General features: G+C 43.7%; 1 protein-coding gene across 4 annotated transcripts in view; it reads right to left on the minus strand.

The window, feature by feature from the left end:
- Nucleotides 1-22,683, minus strand: part of INO80D (INO80 complex subunit D) — a 72,774-nt gene that overhangs the window by 40,392 nt on the left and 9,699 nt on the right. For 3 of the 4 annotated variants that reach the window (XM_056111639.1, XM_056111637.1, XM_056111638.1), the window contains exons 2-4: nt 9,340-9,429; nt 8,981-9,227; nt 3,442-4,181 (exon numbers count right to left, since the gene is read on the minus strand). In XM_056111639.1, coding sequence (XP_055967614.1) covers nt 3,442-4,181; nt 8,981-9,198 — 958 coding nt within the window. In that variant the 5' untranslated portion in view covers nt 9,199-9,227; nt 9,340-9,429. The remainder of the gene's footprint in view (nt 1-3,441; nt 4,182-8,980; nt 9,228-9,339; nt 9,430-22,683) is intronic. The other variant, XM_056111640.1, reaches the window with a different exon arrangement.

The raw sequence follows: 22,683 nt of genomic DNA on the forward strand, positions 1-22,683 counted from the left end.
GGGCATTTACCTTACATGTGACCAACCCAGATTCAATCCCCAGCATCCCATATGGTACCCTGAGTACCTCCAGTAATAATCCCTGAGTACTGCCAAGTGTGGCCCCAAAACAAACACAAACAAACAACAATAGGGGAGGATCCATTATGACAATATTAGGTGTAAATGATCACTCTGGACTAGAACTGAATGTTGAAGGCAGGTAAAGGGATACACATGATAACCTTTCAGCATCGGTATCACAAACCTAATGTCTAAAATGAGAGAGAGGAAGAGAAAGAGAGAGAAGAGAGGTGCCTGCCACAGAGGCAGATACGAGTGGGGATGGAAGGTGGCTTGAAGGACTGGGAGAGAAACTGGGGACACTGGTGCTGGGAAATTACACTGGTGAAGGGACAGAGTGTTGGAACATTATATGATTGAAATGCAATCATGAACAATTTTGTAATGCTCTATTCTCACTGTGGGCTGGAGCAATAGCACAGCGGTAGGGCGTTTGCCTTGCACGCAGCCACCATGGCCGACCCAAGTTCGATTCCTCCGCCCCTCTCGGAGAGCCCAGCAAGCTACCCAGAGTATCTCGCCCGCACGGCAGAGCCTGGCAAGCTCCCCGTGACGTTACTGGGCCCGCTCGAGCAAATCGATGATCAACGGGAGGGCCTTTACCTTTACCTTATTCTCACTGTGACTCAATTAAACAAATAAGTAAAATAAAAATAAACAAAGAAACAAAGTGGCAGGCTGGGGACTGTGGTGGGGCAGGGAGAGGGAGGGAAGCTGGGAACCCTGGTAGAGAGAAGGAGACCCTGTTGGTGAAACTGGTGCTGGAACACTGTGTGTCTAAAACCCAGCGATGAGTAACTTTGTAAATCATGGTGCTTTAATAACTTTATTTATTTATTTGCTTTGCACATCTAGCCATGCACAGGGGTTACTCCTGGCTCACGCATTCAGGAATTACTCCTGGTGGTGCTCGGGGGACCATATGGGATGCTGGGAATTGAACCTGGGTTGGCTGCGTGCAAGGTAAACGCCCTACCTGCTGTGCTATCACTCCAGCCCCACTTTTTTTTTTTTTAAGTTTTTATTAGTAAAACACCATGAAATACAGTTGTAGACTTACAAATTTTTGTGCTTGGGTTTCAGTTATACAATGATTGAGTACCCATCCCTCCACCAGTGTCCATTCTCCACCACCACTGATCCCAAAATCCCTCCCACCCCGACCCCCATCCCACCCCGCCTCCGTGGCAGGGCATTCCCTTTTTTTCTCTCTCTCCTTTTGGGTGCTGTGGTTTGCAAAAGAGGCATTGAGTGGCAATCATGTTCTGTCTATAGTCTACTTTCAGCATGCATCGCCTATCCTGAGAGGATCCTCCCAACACCCTTTACTTGGTGCTCCCTTCTCTATCTGAGCTGCCTTTTCCCCTAGCATGTGCGGCTGGCCTCCAAGCCATGGAGTGAACCTCCTGGTACTTACCTCGGCTATTCTTGGGTGTTTGTCTCCTATTTTGTTACTTTATATTCCCCAGATGAATGCAATCTTTCTATGTATTTCCCTCTCTAACTCATTTCGATTAGCATGATACTTTTCTTGTAGTACCACTTGTATATAAATTTCATGACTTCATCTTTTCTAACAGCTACATAGTACTCCATTGTGTAGATGTACCAAAGTTTCTTTAACCAGTCTGTTCTCGTCCAGCCCCACATTTTAAAAAAATAAATTAAATAAATAGAGCCTGGGCTTGGAGACATGGCTGAGTGGCAGAGTGCCTGGGGCGCAGGTGTGAGGCTGAGAGAATTTGCTCTCTAGTACCAGCCGCTCCTTTGCATGTATCTTGCTGGGATCCTCAGAGCCTTAGGGCCTCCGCAAATCATAGCTAAATTCCTACTCCTTGACATAGCAACAACTAAGAGTGGAGGGGAAATTTAAAAAAAAAAAATGTTTTTTGTTTATTGGCCATACCCTAGACTGCTTAGAGCTTACTGCTTACAGCTCAGTGCTCAGGGGTGGCTCCTGGTGATGTTCAGTGCTGGAGGCCACTGAGTTCTCTTTCCACCCCCCAAATAAATAATTGTTTAAAAGAATCAGCAGTCAGACAGTACAGCGGATAAGGCACTTGCCTTGTACGCGGGCAACCCAGATTTGATCATCAGCACCCCATATAGTCCCCCACTGCCAGGAGTGACCCCTAAGTGCAGAGCCATGAGTACTGAGTACTGAGCACCAAAACCCCATGTAGCCCCCCCAAAACCAAAACCAATAATAAAATTTAATTTTAAAAAATCACGATCACGATCACAATCATCCTGTTGTTCGTCGATTGCCTCAAGCAGGCCCCAGTAACGTCTCCTTCGTCCTAGCCCTGAGATTTTAAAAAGTGCCACATTCAAGGCACTTTCAGGGTTAGGAGAATGAGACCCATCATTGTTACTGGTATTTGGCATATTGGGTACGCCACGGGGAGTTTGCCAGACTCTGCCGTGTGGGCAGGTTACATTCGGTAGCCTGCCAGGTTGTCCAAAGCAAGAATGAGATAATAAGATGTTAACTGTTTTAAAAAATAAAACAGTTAATAGGCATCAGAGAGATTTTGTTGAGCAAGAGGCAAAACAAAGGAAAGACTGTCACAGGATTCCATTCAAGTTCTTAGCTACATTTTTCCACGTTTTACGTTTGGGCTATTCCCAGCTATGCTCAGGAATCACTCCTGACTGGACTCCGGGGACCCTACGAGTGTGCAGTAGTGGGGACTAAAGAGGGATTGGCTGTATGCAAGCCAAGCGTTTTACCCACTGTACTATAATTCCACCGCCTATTTTTACCTACTGACGTCATTCATTAAAACAGGGTATTAGATACGTTGGGAATTGAAAAAAAATTAATGAAGTTTTTATTACTAAGCATTTATTAACAATGCTATCACTATTCCAAAGATAACATGTATAGAAAATGCCACTGGGGAGGCCGAAGAGATAGTACAGGGGCTAAGATACTGGTCTTGCTGGAGGCAGACCCCGACCCAGACCCCAGAACCATCGAGGATCCCCTGAGCACTGCCAGAAGTGACCTCTGAGCACAAAGCAAGGGGTAAGGCATGACTAATGCCAGACAGAACACAAACACACACTCCTCCTGACACACACACACACACACAAATAAATATATGCACGTATATACTGCTGCTACTACTGAAAGGAGCTCTGAAGGGAATGCTAAATTCCCACTTCCTACTTCTGCATTCTATTCACCACCCACTACATGATCCCTCCAACATTACATGCCCTTTAAGGTGATCTCCGGAAATAAGGACCCTTAATCGGACCGCTCTGTCTTGGGAGCTCGTCTACCCCTCATTGTGTCGGTGGCGGTGATAAGCATCCAGCCCCATGTCAAAAGTGACTACGGTGACGTTTAGTAAAAGCACAGCGACTCACCCAAGTGGGGAAACAGGTCAGTGTCCAGCTGATGCTTTTGGGTGCACAGTTTCACCAGTCTCTGCAGTCGACTTATACAAGAGAAGTGGGGCGAGAAGGCGGTGGCTTTCATCAGGATCCGGTCAGTCCGGGGCGGGTCCCCGACAGGAGCCCGGCTGGATGGCAGGAGGGGCAGTGGCCTCTTGTGAGGCCACTGCCTTGCTTGTGCTATAGTGTGTGTGGTGGGGGCCACTCCCTGCATTGGTAGGCTGGTGTTCTGAGGTTGAGGTGACTTGCAGACTAAACCCTGCGGCGGCGCTGGAGGTTTGAGAGACGTGGACAACGGTGACAGGTGGGCGTGCTGCGGCGGAGGCTGCGAAGGTGCAGGAGGGGGACTAAAGTGCTCTTGCCGGACTTTCAAAATCTCGGTCTCTCGCTGGCGCTGCCGATTCTGGGCCAGCTTGCTCTGCAGCTTCTTCTTCACGGTTGCCCCTTTCTTCAGGTCGTCGTCTTCCTCGTTGAAAGCAAAGGGGTCCTCCAACTCGGTGTCCAGGTAGTGGAGGGGGACCCTGGCCCCCGGTGGAGAGAGGGACATTCCGTCCAGTCCGTTGGGCATCTTCAAGGCCAACGTGGGCACCGTCAGGCTAAAGGCCATGGTATCCATCTGGTGCCTGACCTTCACCTCCTCTATCGGATCATTCTTTTTCTTCCTCTCTTTTTTCGGGATAAAGCCGAGTACCTGCAAGTGACTGCTGCAGTACCTTTGAAAAAAAACACACATACACATGCATGGGAAAATGGTCACGGCACATAGCAGGAAGAGCAGCACACAGTGAACAGGAGTCCCAAGATGCTAAAAATGGATGACTGAACTAACTCCTGGTGTTTGTGGGCTTAACAGATGCGACTTCCTCTACTCTCAAGTAATCCTCTAAGTCTGAGCAATTTCCCACAGCAAATAGGTGAGTTCTCTGTGGAAAGAGGCAAATCATCCAGTTTCTGAGTGGCCCGGGGTAACAGACCAGCCAATGCTTCCTTACACATCTTTTTCTCTATTCATAGCTTAGATAAGTAATTTATCACCCATTTCAAGGATCACTTAAAATTCTCTTAGGGGGGCAGGTTGGAAGGGCATATTTTCCAATGCCTTTGAAGCATTTTGGCCACTCAGAAAGATCTTATGGCATAATCCTTAAAAATGGTAAATGGGGATGGAGCAACAGCACAGCGGGTAGGGCGTTTGCCTTGCACGTGGCCGACCTGGGTTCAATTCCCAGCATCCCATACGGTCCCCCCAGCACCGCCAGGAGTGATTCCTGAGCGTAGAGCCAGGAGCAACCCCTGTGCATTGCCGGGTGTGACCCAAAAAGACAAAAAAGAAAAAAAAGGTAAATGTCTTCTGTCAGTGACAGAGAGGGAGGGGGGGAGGGAGGAGAAAGTTACAGAAAAGAGAAGAAAAAACAAACTAATAAAAACTAGTGAAATTATAGATAAAAGGAGTCTCTCGATGATGAGATATCAGCATACAGATTATGCCTACCTGTAGGTAGACAATTACTTTAAGTACTAAATATCTTCAGTTAAGCTAGGGTGACAGTACAATGGATAGGTCGCTTGCTTTGTATGTGGCTGACTATGGTTCAATTCCAGGTACCCCATATGGTTCCCTGAGCCTGCCAGGAGAGATCATTGAGCACAAGGCCAGGAGTAAGCACTCCTGGGTATGGCCCCAAACCAAAATAAACAAACAAAAATAAATAAATAAACTTCAAATGAGAAAACTAAGCTTGTAGAAATTAAAAAAAAAAAAACTGCTCCAGACAATTCATCTGTAAAGTAATAAGAACTGAGAAGTGACTTTAAAAATCACGGTCACGGTCACGGTCCTCCTGCTGTTCATCGATTTGCTCGAGTGGGTCCAGTAACGTCTCCATCGTGAGATTTGTTGTTACCGTGTTTGGCATATCCAATACGTCACGGGGAGCTTGCCAGGCTCTGCCGTGCGGGCGAGATAATCTCGGTAGCTTGCCGGGCTCTCCAAGAGGGGCGGAGGAATCGAACTCAGGTCGGCCATGTTGGCTGCATGCAAGGCAAACGTCCTACCCACTGTGCTATCGCTCTAGCCCCAACTTTAAAAATAATAATAATAATCAAGGGCTGGAGAGAGACTGCATGAAAAAGGCATTCTCCTGGCATATGCCCGACCCAGGTTTAATACTTAGCACCACATATGCTCCCCCCAAGCGCCCCCAGAGTGGTATCTGGGTGAAGAGCCAGGAGTGAGCTCTAAGCAGAGCCAAGTGTGGGCCCAGAAGAATAAAGAGTAGCCAAAGTAACAGAACAATGGGGTGGGCATTCACATGCACGTGACCAACCTGGGCTCAATCTCTGGCATCTCATATGGTCCCCCAAGCACAGCCAGGAGTAACCCCTGAGCACTGCTGGGTCTGGCCCAAAAACCAAAAAAAGAGGGAAGGAAGGATGGAAGGGAGGGAGTGAGGGAAAGGAAGGAAGGAAGGAAGGAAGGAAGGAAGGAAGGAAGGAAGGAAGGAAGGAAGGGAGGGAGGGAGGGAGGGAGGGGAAGGAGGGAGGGAGGAAGGAAGGAAGGAAGGAAGGAAGGAAGGAAGGAAGGAAGGAAGGAAGGAGAAAGACTTAAAATAATGCTCATGGAAACTCATTAGCCGTCAATAATGAGCAAGTTACTTTTATAATATAGATGCTATTTTTAAAATACTACAGGGATCAAAGAGATGGCTCAAAGGGCAGGATGTTTTATATGAAGGAGCCCCAGGTTTGATCCCCTGGTACCCCACATTGTCCCCAAGCCCTGCCAGGAATGATCCCTGAGCACAGAGCCAGGAGAAAGCCCTAAGCATATCCAGGTGTGATCCAAAACACAAAACCAAACAAACAAAATACCCAGAGTAACTCTTATTTTATTTCTTGCTGTAAAATATTAAGATAATACTTGCTTCAGTTGAAATGGAAAAAAAAATCCAGGCTGACAAACTACAATAAACTAAATTTAAAACAAAATTATAGAGGGGCTGGAACTAAGCATGTGCTTTGCCTAAGAGAAGTCTGGGTTCAATCACCATGGTCCCCCAAGCACCACCAATAATACAATCAGAAACAGCCTCCAAACCAAAACAAAAACCAAAAAATTAGAGTTTATAATGGGCTGGAGCGATAGCACAGCGGTAGGGCGTTTGCCTTGCACGCAGCCAACATGGCTGACTTGAATTCGATTCCTCTGCCCCTCTCGGAGAGCCCGGCAAGCTACCGAGAGTATCTCGCCCTCACGTCAGGGCCTGGCAAGCTACCCGTGATGTATTCGATATGCCAAACACAGTAACAACAAAGTCTCCAATGGAGACGTTACTGGGCCCGCTTCAGCAAATCGATGAACAACGGGAGGACAGTGACAGTGACAGTGACAGTGTTTATAATGGCAGCTGAAATTTTTTTTAAATTTTAAGATGAAGTTATGAAATTTACATACAAGTGGTACTACATGGAAAGTATCATGTTAAGCGAAATGAGTCAGAAAGAGCAGGATAGACACAGAAAGATTGCATTCATCTGGGGAACATAAAGCAACAAAACGGGAGACTAACACCCAGGAATGGCTCAGATTAGTACCAGGAATTTTGCTCCATGACTTGAAGGCCAGCCACATGTGCTAGGTGAAAAGGAAGCTCAGATAGAGAGGAGAGCACCAAATAAAGGGTGTTGTGAAGACCCTCCCAGGGTGGGAGAGACATGCTAAAAGTAGTCTATAGACCAAACATGATTGCCACTCAATGCCTCTCTGGCAAAACACAGTACCCAAAAGAAGAGAGAGAGAACAAGGGGGAATGCCCTGCCACAGCGGCAGGGTGGGGGGGGGGGGGTTGGGGGGGGGAGGGATGCTAGGACCCGTGGTGGGGGAGGATGGGCACTGGTGGAGGAATGGGTACTTGATCATTGTATAACTGAAACCCAAGCACAAAAATTTATAAGTCTATAAATGTACTTCATGGTGTTCCACTAATAAAAAAAAAATGATAAAATAAAATAAATAAACAAATAAATTTTGCTATTTTTATGACAAAAAAAAACAATCCAAGTTTATCCAGAATTTAAATTAAAAAAAAAAAAAGAACAGGAGCAAGAAATTACCATTTCCATTTCCAGTCTGTTAAAACCAACTGGACAAATATTTAGCATAATACACTGGTCTTTTTCTCATCTGAGATTAAAATTTTATTTCTTGCCTCACTAAGCAGCTGTTTCTACCTTTCAGGTATTGTAATTTGAGGCCTTACATGCTCATTAAAAATTCTAAGTGAGTATTCCCAAATTACATTACACTAAACTCATTTTCATAGCAACTCTATCAACATAAATTATTTATTTCACCCTGAAAGTGTAAAAAATCATTCAACATGACATATAAAATGCATGATTCCTTTCAGCCAATTTGTGTAGGTAACATCTGCTTATGTATAAGTTGTATATACATATTCAAAGACAGAAGTAAAATGTTAAAATTTTCTAAATTAAAAAAAAAAACACTTAAAAATTTGGAGAAAATAAGCGATGTTCAACCAAGATCTATATAGCTGCTGGAGAAATGGTGAAAAAGAGACATAAAAAAGAGATTAAATGAAAATGCAGTTAGAATTTAACCCCCAAATGAACCACCCTAAGATTCCTTCTTTACCTTCTTTTAAAATATTTCTTCTTTGGGGGATAGAGAGATAATATAGTACATACACAAGGCCTTACATATAGCTGATGTAGGTTCAAACCCAACACCCTAAACGGTCCGGAGCCAGGAGAAATCCCTGAGCACAGAGCCAGGAATTAGCCCTTGGCACAGCTGGGTGTGGCCCAAAAACAAAACCAAAAAAATCTGCTTTTTTATTCAACATAGCATAAATTCACAATTCTAGTAATAAAATGTAATCTGACTGTGAAAATAGGTTCTAAATCACAGTAAACAGACTCTATCTGGTATTATTTTTAAAAGAATCAAGAGTATGAAAGCCAAACACTGCTTAGAAGTCTTCTAACCGATTTGGGTAAGCAGGCTTTTAAATAATCTTTTTCACTAAGTATATATAACCTGTGCTCTCCTCCAAATACATTTTTAAAATTTCAAAACCATTTTTATTCATGATACCTAACTAGTTCCTAAAATTTCTGAGACAAATTACAAACTTAAGCAAAGAAGCTGAAAAATAAGCATTTCAATGCTAAGACTTATAGCAGCAATTTTAAGAAAGAAACTTTTACAGTAATTCTTCAAAGTGTATCAAACAACAAAAAGAGTAGACACTTAAACTTTTTAAACAATTCCCCAAACTTACTACTCCTTCCTTTATACATTGTATAGGTTGCCACAGCCCATCTACAGAAGCATTCCTCACCCACCCCCACCCCCACCCTGTACATAATTACCTCCTGAACCCAACATCCAACCACTCAGTATCACAAGGAAGAAGAGAATTACTTACATAGGCCATAGGCAGCTAATGTAATCAAGGCCTGTTTCCCTTTAGCACTTAGTTCTTACCTACGATCCTCTGATTTGGGGATGGGGTTGGTGCAGCGTTGGCTGTTATACTTGGCCACATATTCACATTGCTTGAAGGGGGCAGTCTTGTCCTCCAGAACGTGTCTGATACAGAAAGCGTAGCCGTTGAGTCGCCGCTGCTTGCAGAGTTTGGGGCTATATGAGCACAAGGGCTTATTGTCAACCTCAGAGAAGTGTATATGTTTCCCTTCATACATCACGTGACTCTATTCCTTGTGAACATCAGCTAAAAAGATCACCACAGAAAAAAGAAAAGAAACCCAAATGATAAATCAGAGAACAGAAGGCAGATCGAAGCTGAGAATTTCACTGAGGGACTTCTGGCCCCACAGCCATACCTGATTTTAAATCTTCTGCACCATAGCAATGTTAAGAGAACCCAAGGATACCAGTTTGGAATGCTGAAGAATCAAGATGAGGCAGATTGTCTACAAAAATATCAAAAGGCCTAGTTAACAAACAGAAATTAGCAAGGCTGGCTTACCTGGGAATCAAAATACTGGGACATGCCCCTTCGCCCCTTCCTAAAGGCATCACGCATTCACTGTAAGGCAACACCCCAAAACTGGATTCAAGATGGAAATAAGCAGGATAAAATAGCAAGTGACTTCACTCCTCCAAATGGAAGCAACTTTTTTGAGGGGGGGAGATCACACCCAGCAGTATTCAGGGCTTACCTGGCAGGGTTGGGGGGGGGGGGGGGCTAGGGAGTACCAGGAAGCTAAGGAAGGTCAGAAGCTAGGGAGGTCAGGGGCACGCAAGGCAAGTGTCTTATCCACGCTATCATCTTTCGGGCCCACGGAGATTTAACTTTGCCGCTAGTTAAATGTTAAGAATACCTCAAAAGAGCAGTGCTCCTCACCAAATAGATATTGTAAGGTGGCACATCTTTTCATTTCATTACTGGTGGAGGCATGCTATATACTGTTAGAACCCACCTCCCTTTACAATGCCAAGGAAAGAACTGAAGCCCTAGAATTTCCCAATGAAAGTCTATACTTTCTGTATGTGTGGTGCTGGGGTTCAAACTCAGGTCTCACACCTGCAATGTAAGCATTCTACCCTGGGCTCTAAATTCATTCTCTCTCTCCCCCCCACCCCCTCCCAGAGGTAGTACATGCAGCGATGCTCAGGGTTTACTCTTGGCAATGCTTGGGGGACTATATGTAGTGCTGGTGATCAAGCTCAGGTCAGCCATATGCAAGATAAGAGCCTTACCTACTGTACTCTCTCCAGCTCCCAAATTCTATTTTTTTTCAAGGGCAGCAAAATATTTAAAGATTTTGCCACAAATACTTCTAGAAAATTTAGGGGAAAAAGTTTTAAAGAACAAATTCTTGTTTTAAAAAAATCATTTTCTGGGGGCTGAAGCAATAGCACAGCGGGTAGGGCATTTGCCTTGCACGCAGCCGACCCGGGTTAGATTCCCAGCATCCCACATGGTCCCCTGAGCACCACCAGGAATAACCCCTGTGCATCTCCGGGTGTGACCCAAAAGCAAAAAAATAAATGAATTAATTTAAAAATAAATTTAAAAAAATGATTTTCAGGGGCCAGAGTGATAGAACAATGGGTAGGATACTTGCCTTGCATGTGGCTGACCCAGGTTCAATCCCTGGCATCCCTTATGGTCCCCCCAGGCCCACTGGGAGTGCTCCCTGAGTGCCAAGACAGGAGTAAGCACTGAGCATCTCCAGGTGTGACTCCAAAGCAAAATAAAAATAACTAAGCCATTTTCTAATGGCTTATGCCATGAGAGCCAAATCCCCAGTCAATAAATAAAGACTTGTTTTGTTTCATTTGTGAGCTGCAGAGAACATACCAGCAAACGAACAGGTATTTAATTTGCGTACAGTCCACCCTAGTTCCAATCCCCAAATATTGTTCCTCAAGCACCATCCGGGGTCACTCCTGAGCACTTAGGAATGGCCCCTGAGCATGGCCTGGTGTGCTCCCTGCAGTCCACAAATGAAACAAAACAAGTCATTGTTTTGGCTGCGGTTTTGGCTCTAACGGCATAACTCGTACGTGAATTTGATCCTCAGCACCACAATACCCCCACGTGCTACTGGGGGTGCTTCCCCAGCCAAAGAAAGGTCCTATCTCCCCTCTCTTATCATTCTACATCTACCCATTCAGACTAAAGTTACCTGAGTCTGGGTCTACAGAGCAGTCACCTAACCATACACTCAGCATCCAATGCCATGTTGTATACCACAAGGAGCTTTGTGCACCTTTGGAGGTTTAATGAAAAAGCAGAAGGGGAGGGTACCACATAGTATTCACTACATCTAGATGCTATACACAAAAGGTCAAGTACTAAGATGTACATACTGTAACACGTGAGGCTGACAATAAAACTAAAAAGATTAATGTGTAAAGGCAGCCTGGCAGTGAGTTGATCACTACACACCTTCCTTCATACCTCAAAAGGCATCCTGAATGCTGACGGAACAATGTGGATACTAGCTCCAGAAAAAAAAACACAAGAAAAACTGTCTTTTACCAAAGTGAATAGGAAATTCCTCACAGCAGTGAATGACAAGATCCATAAACACATGACGAATTCAGACTGAAATCAGTCACTCACAGCTCCGCCTTTAACCAATCACTTAAACTCCCTGCATCTCCAGTTTCTCACCTGTAAAGCAAAGCAGCTATGGGGCCTTTTTTTTATGCGAGCACTTCTGGGAGCGAGTCCCCGAGCACTGCCAGGGGGGACCACCAAACCAAAAATAATTAGAACAACAATAATAACAGATATTTTTACATCAAGTTGCCTTGAAGGTCAAAGGCACTACAGAGGCAGCCAGAAAGATAGCACAGCCGGCAGGGGAGGCCTTGCATGTGGCTGACCAAGTTTGATCCCTATACCACATATGGTCATCCCCACCCCATCCCCACCAGGATGATCCCTGAGCACAAAGCTGGGAGTAAGCCCTGAGAGCAGCTCGGTGTGGCTCCAAAACAAATGAAAGTAAAAGCTAGGGAGTATGCAACACACTAGGAATGGCGGCCAGTAAAGCAGGGGAGCAAAGAGAAGTGACTATTCACAGATGTCAATTTCTAATTCTCCTATGATCTTCCTTCCGAGGATAAAGGGGGTAGACTATTGTATTTCTCTCCTGTATTTGTTTTTGTCTTGGGCCACTTCTGGGCTGTTGGATGACCATGAGTTAACTTGGGGGACCATGAGTTAACTTGGGGTTTCCACATGCAAAGCATGTGCTCTTACACCCTGAGCCATCTTCCTGGCCTCCCCTCCATTTTCCAGGCAGGAGTTACACCGTGCAGTTCTGGGGGTGTCAGGGAGTGAAGGGGGAGGGCAAGCAATGGTGGGATAAACTCCAGTCCTCATATATGCCAGGCAAAATGCTCTGCCACTTCAACCATCTCCCCAGCCTCTATGTTGCCCTTGAAAAACATTTCGCTTACTCTAGTACAAAAACAAACAGACCTGAAATACTAACTTGGCTAATAAAAACAATATTCATTACTAAGTAAATCTAGTGGCACAACAATGTGAAACAAAAATAAGAGTACTCTGAGGATTTAAGGAAGAATGGCTACACTAAATTCTTAAATTTAGTTGTCCGGAGGACCAGATGTTCAGAAAAGGAAATGCTTCAAAGTCAACCTCCCCTATTTCACTTCTATACTACCTCTGGCCTGTGCATCTACCTGGCAAATATCAATCTTTCATGAATTAAGTTGAAGTAAATCTATAACTGTCAAAAAAAAAAGCATAAGTGCGAACAGAGTGTGTCTTTATGAATGAGTGCTATATATATTCATGTGTGTGAGACAATCACAAAAACGAAAAGACATGAAGACAATGTTCTTTCATTCTCCTTTTGGGGGGGTAGGGGTGGTTGGGCCATACCCAGGGATGCTCAGGGCTTACTCCTGGCTCTGTGCTAAGGAATTATTCATGGCATTGCTGGGGGAATCATATGCGATGCCGTGGACTGAACCCAGGTTGGCCGCATGCAAAGCAAGGTCCCTACTTGCTGTACTATCACTCCGACCCCTTTTCATTCTTTTTGTGGGATGCAGGTACTGGAGACAGATCCACACATGCAAGGCAAATGCTCTGAATTACCTCCTCAGCCCTAATGATCACTCTTACCCTGATATAGTCAAGATATGTATTTATCTGTAAAAATTTATTTTGCCTTTCTAATTTTTATATATTTTATTTCTGGTGAGGGCCTCCCAAAGCAATGCTCAGAAAAGCCTGTGGAGGTACTCCCTCAAGCAGGGTTTAGATCTGGGAGCCCTCCTGACAATTATCTACCAAGTAAGTCAGAGGTTCAATGTGAGTGCCTGGGTGTTAGGACCCTACAGAACTTGGGGGCCTCCAGGGCTGAACCCAGCAATGTTTTGGGGACCAGGTGGTACCCAGGATCGAATGAGGGTCAGCTATGTTCAAGGCATGTGCCTTAACCCTTGTATTATCTTTCTGGTTTCTATTTTACAAATTTTATAGCCATGCTACCTGCCACTAAACTTTCTTTTCCTTTTTTTTTTTTTGTGGTTTGAGGGCTCAAACTTATGGCCCTGAGACAAAATTCTTATAACTGCAAATTGAAATTCAATTGATCTGGGGTAGGAGGGTAGGGAAACAATAATAGAGATCAAATCCAAAGACTCACCCATGCATAGCAAACACTTGACCACTGAGTCAAATCCTCAGTCCTTACCTGATTTGTTTTTGGTCTTAAACTGACCCTTGTTGGACACATATTTTAGGGTTGAATTTGCTAGTTAGGATTTACCTACATTGCCAGAGCAATAGTACAGCAGGTATGGTGTTTGCTTTGCACGTGGCTAACACAGGTTTGATACCCAGCATCCCATATCATCCCATGAGTACTGCCAGGAGTAGTTCTTGAGTGCAGAGCCAGAAGTAAATCCCTGAGCATCCACAGGTGTGATCCGAAAAGGAAACAACAACAACAACAACAACAAAACAGTATTTGGGCAGGAAAGATAGTACAGTGGATATGCAAAGTTTGCCTTGCACAAGTGAATACAGTGAGTATAGTACAGTGAGTAAAAGTACACTTGCCTTTCACAAGGCCAACCCATACAAGTTCCATCCCTGACAGTACATATGGTCCCCCAAGTCCCACTAGGAATGATTCTTGAGTGCAGAGTCAGGAGTAAGCCGTGAGCATTGCTGGGTGTGGCCCCAAACAAAACTCAAGAAACAAACAAAACAGACTGCCTATAGTTTTTTACTCTCAAGTTCTGTTTTGCTCTGGTTTTGAGCCCTAGTGGTATTCAGTGCTTACTCCTGGCTCTGTGCTCAGGGATCACTCCTGGCAGGCTTGGGGCACCATACAGGGCATCAGGGATGGAACCCAAGTGGGCCACACACATGGCCAATACCCTACCTGCTGTACTATCACTCAACCCCTCAAGTTTTGTTTTAAGGCACTGTTTCAGAACTACATCAGCAAACTTTGATTAATAGAGCAAATTTGGCCCACTGTCACCTTTGTAAACATATTTACAGGAACACAGTCCTGTTCACTCATTTGTAAGTTGCCTGTGGCAGTTCTTATGCTACCACAGCAAAGCTAAGTGATTGCAAAACAAAAATTTATGGCTGCAAAACCATAAATTTATTAAGATGAAATTTGTACGCCAAAGCAATAGTACAGTGAGTAGGGAGCTTGCCTTGTATGTGGCCAACCCAGGCTCAATCCCTGGAGCCACATGTTGTCCCCTAAACCCCACCAGATTAGCACAGAGCCAGGAGTAAAAGCCCTGGGCACTGCAGGGTATGGCCTCCAAACCAGAAAAAATAAGGAAAGATATTATTTGATAGACCCTTTTTAGAGGCAGCTATTAAGGTTTGAACATCACTTGAGTTTAATAGGTTTAGGGGACTGGAGAGATGGTATAGGGGGTAAGGTGTTTGCCTTGCATGTGGCCAACCCTAGTTCGATTCCTGGCACCCCAAGCCCCCAAACAAGTACTCATACAATAAACAAGTAAGTTTATGCAAATTAAAAAAAAATTCCCCTTCCCTTTGTTGCTGTGCCGTCTGTAGGATACACTTATTTGCGGGACTTGTCCATACCCTGTTGCTGGGTTGTACTTGACTGTGGTGCCTGCACACACCTGACAGTGATGCATCACTAACGGCAGAGCCAGGGTTCATAACGTGGGACATGCTGGGAACTGAACTCATGGTCTTAGGCCTGCAAAGCAGGAAACTCACCTCTCAGCTACACACCCAGGACCCCAACTTATCATTTTATATTTATATGATGAAGAATTTTTGGTTTTGCTTTTGGGGCTGCTGTTGGAGTTTTGTTGGTTTTTTTTTGTTTTGTTTTTGTTTTCCCTATGGTAGAATTATTAGTTTTAGTCTTTTCCTTTTTTTTCATTTGGGCTGGGGGGGGAGGGGTTGAACCCAGGGTCACAGCTGCAAAACATGTGCTCCATCCCTGGCCCCTAAGACATTTCATCCTAATTTTTTAATATCTTAAATTTGCATTACTTTTAGCACTCAATTCTACTTAAAAAATAAATAAAATTACATGTTTCAGTGAGAGTACAGCCTTGTACTGAAGGGAGCTTGCCTTGAAGGGTCCAATCCAGGTTTGATCCCTGCACCAAATATGGTCCCCAAAGCATCAACAGGAGTGATCCCTGAGCACAGAGGCAAGAGACTTAGCACAGTTGGGTGTGACCAAAAAACAAACAAACAAAACCCCTAAAAGACAAAGAACATATTTAATTAGTTGATTTTCTTCAAAGAATTATAGTCTAGCTCCATGATACAAAAATTAGTATATGCAACATCACTGTGATTGATCTCACATTCCCAAAAATATTCCAATTTTCCAAGTGCCTATTTTCCCTAACTCAGAAATATTTTGTTCTTATATTACCACAGTTTGTAACATTCCAGGGAGTGTTGTTTTACACTTAAATTTATTCAACGTTAAGCATTAACCCTTTTGATTTGGTTTTCAGTTCATCAGTTATATAACATAGTCATCTCCCTTCCCCATCCCCATGAGGGTTGACTTATAGGAATTAAAGCATGGTCTTTCTGCTGGAAATAAACATATCAAGTTGATAACGTTAAACTATAGCTAACGTTAAACTATGGACAGAAAATTCCTTGAATCATAACCTTTGTTTCCCCTACTAACTTTTGTAATCAAGACCAGCAAGGCCAGTCAATTTCCTCCCATTTTGCCCTAACAACTTTTATTTTTTTGGTTTTTGGTTTTTGGGTTGCAACCAGAGGTGCTTATGGCTTTCTCCTGGCTCTGCACTTAGGGGTATGATATGAAGTTCAGGGGATCAAATTTGGGCTGGGCACGTGCACGGTAAATGCCCTCCCCACTGTACTACTGCTCCAGCCCCACCAACATAAATTCTTTTTTTTTTCTTTTTGGGTTACACCCGGTAATGCACAGGAGTTACTCCTGGAGGTGCTCAGGGGACCATATGGGATGCCAGGAATCGAACCCGGGTCAGCCACGTGCAAGGCAAACACCCTACCCGCTGTGCTATCGCTCCAGCCTCCAACATAAATTTTTATATTTAAAAACTAAAAACCAGGGTTGGGGAGAGAGCTCAAGGGACTGGAATATGTGCTTTGCATGCTGGAGACTCGAGTACTATTTCAGACACTGCAAGGTCCCCAAGCACTAGCAGGAATCACTATCAGGAGTGATTCCAAAGAGAGCGATTCCATTGGGGGTAGGGGAGTATGGCCCAGTCACCCCTAATGATACAGATAGTCTGTATAGCACAACCCAGTATGCTTAGGAACTAATTCCTGGTTCCTTGCTCCTGCTCCAAGAGGGACTCCTGGCAGTGCTTGGGGGACCATATCTTTAAATGGGATCAGTGGAGAGGGTACCGTGCCACCAGCAGATCAACCTATACCTGTGGGGCGAATGCATTAGAAGTCTGATGGTGCCTTCAGGCTTCCTGATCCCCAAAACTGCCGCTGTGCCTCTGGTCAGAACCCAACAACTCGGGAACAAATTTCCTGAGAAATTAAATAGCCAAAAGTCAGGTATATGGAAGTCATGCCCACAAACCACCTCCAGCTCAGCTAAGCAAGCTCATGTATTGGCCTTGCTTCAGAGACCCATAAATAAAACTCAAAAGAGATCAAAAGCCGCAGTTAATCTTAGATCCATGAAAGGCTGAGCAGATCAGGGTAAATTGAAGGGGGGCAGGTTAGTCTGGTACCCACTCAAGCAGAGCCCCTGGCAGCCACTTACTCCCATACCCAAAATTGCCTTTATACCCCTGGCCTGACTCCACCATCTCAGGATGGACCTAACCAAGACATAATCTGCTGAAAATTCGGGTATGCAGGTTTTGTGACTGAAATCTCCAGGCCTTCTTGGGGTTGGGATGGGCTACCTCCCCCCATCTCCCTGTACTTCCGGAAGCCTTGACAGTCACATTCACACCCCAAAGCTGCCACCTGGTTAAAAAGCTACTCTAGCCTTACCGTCCCAATAAAAATACCGAATGCCCTGAACAAATACAATGACCTCTTAGTACCTGTACTGCAAAACATAATGCACAAAAGGAAAAGGAGAGATAGAAAGAAGAAAAGTGCCTGCCACAGAGGGAGGCCGGGGGTAGGGATGGGATGTTGGGGGATGATGGAAGGGAAATGGGGACACTGGTGGTGGGAAATGTACACTGGTGGAGGGATGGATGTTGGATCATTGTATGACTAAAACCCAATCATGAATAGCTTTGTAATGGTCTATCTCACAAATATTCAATAAATAAAAATTTTTTTAAAAAAAGTAGGGCCAGATAATAATTATAACAACAACTTGCTTTATTTAGTGCTAAATTTACTAATAGATTACTTAGCGATAAATTTATAATTTCATTTTAATTAATAAACATCATTATTAAACCCAAATTATTAATTGTTAATAACTATAATAACCTGCAAATAATCTCAATAATAATTCACTGTATTCCTTCTCACTCTCTAGTTTTAAATTTTACATTTTTCACTTTGAACTGCTCAAATTGCTCAAACCTACGTCCACTATACTCAGCTATTATACATATTTGCAACTTTGAAGACTTTGTTCTGGAATGACAACATTTTTCTCTTTGATTTTATACCCTGAGGGGTGAGGCAACCAGTACAGTGAGTAGGGCCCTCACTCTGCAAGCAGCTGACCCAAGTCCGATTCCTGATATCCCCATATGGTCCACAGAGCACCATCAAGTGTGATTCCTGAGCACAGAGCCAGGAGTAACCCCTGAGCATCGCTGGGTATGACCCCCAAAGAAAACAAAACAAAAATTTATACCCCAATTCTATCAGCTCACTCCTCTTCCTATTGTCATTTATTTCTTGAGCTTTTAAATCATCCCTTAAGGTCTTGTGTCGAAGGAGCCATATCATCAGCCCAAACTCCACACACCGCCTCCCACCATCACAAACGGACTGCTCATCACTTTCACTTGCACAGAAAGTTCCTGGGAATTGATTATCGCTTGGGAGGCCTGACTCAAAGAGGCCTTCAGAAGAAGAATTTTTAAAATTTGGCTAAATTCTCGAAATTTAGCTCATTGAGAGAAAACAGAGATGTCAGTATTCTGTCATCACTAACCAGAAAAGCCTTTTAAAATTCTACATAGTCATATCTCCCCAAACAAAACAAATAAAAACATAAAGCAATGGGGTCAGAGTGATAGCATAGTGGGTAGGGCGCTTGCCTTGCACAGTGATCCCCAGCACAGCACCCCATATGGTCTCCCTGAGCTGTCCCAGGAGTGATCCCCAAGTGCAGACAAGTAAGCCCTGGGCACTGCTAGGTGTGACTTAAAAATCAAAACACACAAACCAAAAAAAAAGACATAAAGCGAATATGTCATTTTTACAATGAACATATTATTTTTGTAATTATTTTCCATTATTTTTTTTTAGGGGGAGAGGGGATACCTGGCTGTGCTGGGGGAATATGAAGCGTTGAGAGCCAAACCCAGGGCTCCACTCACAAGCAAGGCAAGTGCTGAATCACTAGCCACATCCCCAGCCCTTGCTTTTCTATTTTCATTCTAAAAAATCAACAGGCTGTTAAGGAAGTTATGAAATTCGATTCCCTTCACTTTCCCTGTCAAATACAATGACTTTCGCTTCTATGTATGTCTTTATTAAACACGAAAGAAAAGACCATCATTTTTCCCAGTTGAGATATAATAGTAAGAGACAGAATTTTTGTCTCTAGAAGATTATAAACTAGAGAGGAAATGGACTGGAAGGAAAGGATGTGAATAGTCAGAGGCTCTCAACCCCTGGGGGCTCCTGTGGTGCCACCAAGTCTAGGACCAGCTGCTCCCGCTCCTTAAAGCAGTTGCTCCTGGGAGAGGTGGGCTTAAGAGTAGCTGCAGGTGCAATTGTTGGGGTGCTGTTCGGTCCCTCATAGAAGGAAGATTTCCAGGAGTACTGAGTGATTAATTTTCTGAAAAGGGTGAGCCAAGTAAGTGAGCACTTCAGAGTAAATCAGCAGACAACTGCCCTAGGTGCACCCCTCCCTGGGCCATCGCCCCCAGTCCAGGGCAGCATTGGGCTCTCCACAGGCGGACACCCGCTCCTCCTCCTCCTCCTTGGTGCTCTGCATTTCCTCAGTGGGCCTCTGTCATCCACTATAAATGCCCACTTTTCTGCAGTCCTCCCTCCTAGGAAATAAGCTCCAGACAAACAACTTTCCAGTTTTTCAAGACCTAGCACAGACCTCAGCAGTTAATAAATGTTCAACAAATAGATGCTGACTGCATGAATAGCTTCTGCAACAGTGACTCTTAAATCCTGGGGTTGTCTGCCTACCTAAAGTTTACTGCATTCACCCAAAGATCAGCTAACATTTTAAACTTCTCTTTTATTACTTCAGGTGATCTTATATACAATCTTAGATCTGGGAGCCAGTGGGGAAGCAGGGGTACTATACTCCCAGCCCTGTGCTCTGGGGACTGTGTGATGCAGGGGATCAAACCTAGGCCTGCATGCTAGTTCTTGGAGCTTTCTCTCTGGCCTCTACACTATGCGCTTTAATAGCCACAGACCCTACCACGAAAGAGTTAAAAATTAGCTTTAACAAGGTGGGGATGGGATGGAGGGTGGTCAGGGATGTGACTCAGTAGGAGAATACCTGCCTTGCTGATGGAGGCCAATGGCAATCCCTAGTACCATCCCCCCCCACCTTCACCCCCATGCTACCACAGGTGTATGCACCACCTTGTGCATATTCACTTGTGCATATTCACAGGTGTATGAATGCAAGTGAATTCACAACTGCATGTGCAACCCCTGAATGACACAGCAAACAACAACAAAAGGAGAGAGGGAAGTGTCTTTCTCTCCCCCTCCCCTCTCTCTCCCCTTTTCCCTCTCCCTCTCTCTCTTGCTCTCTCGAATATATAGATAGAATTTTTTCCTTCCTCTTTTTTATCTTGATGTATACCAGGTCAGAGATACAATCCAGAAACTCACATATGGTACACTGACACACATCCCTGGCCCAGAAGTTGTAAAATTTTTTAATATTCTAGTATCTCAAGAAATAACCTCAGCTGTTTCATCAGATAAATATCATCTAATTTGCTTACCCAAGGACTATTTAGCATCTCCTTAGTATGTCACTTTTTTTAAAAAAAAAAAAGAACAGGGCTAATGTCAAGCAGAAATGCATGTTTTGTAAGCAAGAGGTTTTGAGTTCAATTCCTAATACCACAAAAAGGAAAAAAAGTATGGGGGGAGAAGGGAAGGAGGGAGAGAGAGAATTTATTAAATCTGCCTATCTTATTTCCTTCGAACTCTCTGAATTCATTAATCCATCTAACAGTCTTATTTTGCTATTTGCCACAAGATATCAAAGGTGTTGATAAATCACTTCTACGCCATTACAAAAAGGTGTTTAATTTCAACATCTTTTAAACAAATTCTCAACCACCTTAATTTTCTACATATAGTTGCCAACTTCATATAATTCTTTGTATCTTCCTTTTGAGTAACCAACTGTTTTTCATTTCTAAATCTGCCACCCCTTTTTCTTTCTGGGTTTTAATTGCAGGGGTGGGGGATGATGGCACATACCCAGCAGTGCATAGGGCTTACTTCTGACAGGCTCAGGGGAGGCACATGGTGCACCAAGGATTGAACCCCGGTTGACTGCATGCAAGGCAAGTGCCTTACTCACTGTGCCATCTCTCCAGCCCCTGAAATCCCTTTTTAAAAGTTCAACTGCTGGAGAGATAGTACAGCAGATAAGGTGCTTGCCTTGCATCTGACTAACACAGATTCAATCTCCATCACTCCATAAGGTCCCTTGAACCCTGCCAGGAGTGATCCCTGAGCACAGAGTCAAGAGTAAGTCTTAAGCTCAGCTGGATATGGCTCAGAAATCCCACCCCCAATAATAATAATAATAATAGTAGTAATAATAATTATAAATGAAAGTTCAACCTAATCTTTATAGTTATACTAGCAACATCCTGATGTGGCCACTCACTTTTTAAAAGTACAATAAGAACACATGCTGAGTGAAAAGGCCTTCTGCTTCAAAATCTAACTTCCTTCTGAGTATTGCAAATATCAAAGCCAACATCATTAAATCACGGAAACAAAAATTTATCTGGTCTACTCTACGTTCAAAGGCTTTACCTTTTTAATTAAAGAAGAAATAACTATAAGCACTAAGAAAATCTGTACATTTTTTCACTCTTTATATCTAACCACCACTTGTCAAACTCTTTATCCTGCACCTCTTCTAAGGTGAAGTTCACATGCCTTTACTCTTAGGTTCATTGTAAGTTATAAAGAAGAAATATATATATGTAAAATTCACATGATCTTCATCACATAGACACTAAGATTTAATTATCTCACTTTCTAATTCATGAAGAAACTGTGCCTTTCAATACATGAGGAATATAATTTCTTAAAAAAAAAAAAAAAGGGAGGTGGGCAGAGCAATAGCACAGTGGATAGGGTGCTTGCCTTGCACATGACTGACGCGGGTTCCATCCAGGCATCCCGTATGGTCCCCTAGGTATCTCCAGGGGTAATTCCTGAGTGCTGAGCCAGGAGTAACCCCTGAGCATCGCTGGGTGTGACCCAAAAAGCCAAATAAATAAATGAAAAAAAAAAAACTAAACCAGAATGACAGCACAGGAGGGAAGGTGCTTGCCTTGCATGCAGCTGACCCCAGTTCAAATCCCTAGCATCCTGAGCACTGCCAGAGGTCACTCATGAGCACAGAGCCAGGAGCTGCCCCTGAGCACTGCTCTGGGTGTGACCTCAAATCCCTTCCTCAAAAGAAAACCTTAATCAGACGAAACTTGTTAACAATTTTATCAGACATTATCTTTAGCTGTCCGGCTAACTTAATTTACATATATACAGATCTATGCTCCCTCAAAAAAGAATGCAAGTAATTAAGCACTTTAGAGCAACAGCAGAATATACACTCATTACTCAAAAAGAAAAAAAAAAGCAAAAATAACTATCTCTGAGAATAGTCTCACAGAAAGAATATTTCCACAGTAAATATAACCATATACTGGAATTCAAGAGTAGGAAATATGCACAAGTGGAAAAATCTTTTTTTAAATCCTCCTTGATATTGTATACTGGCTTTAACTGGAAAATAAAACAATCC

The sequence above is a fragment of the Sorex fumeus genome, unplaced genomic scaffold, assembly GCF_029834395.1.
Source record: "Sorex fumeus unplaced genomic scaffold, SorFum_2.1 ptg000014l, whole genome shotgun sequence".
Taxonomy (NCBI): domain Eukaryota; kingdom Metazoa; phylum Chordata; class Mammalia; order Eulipotyphla; family Soricidae; genus Sorex; species Sorex fumeus.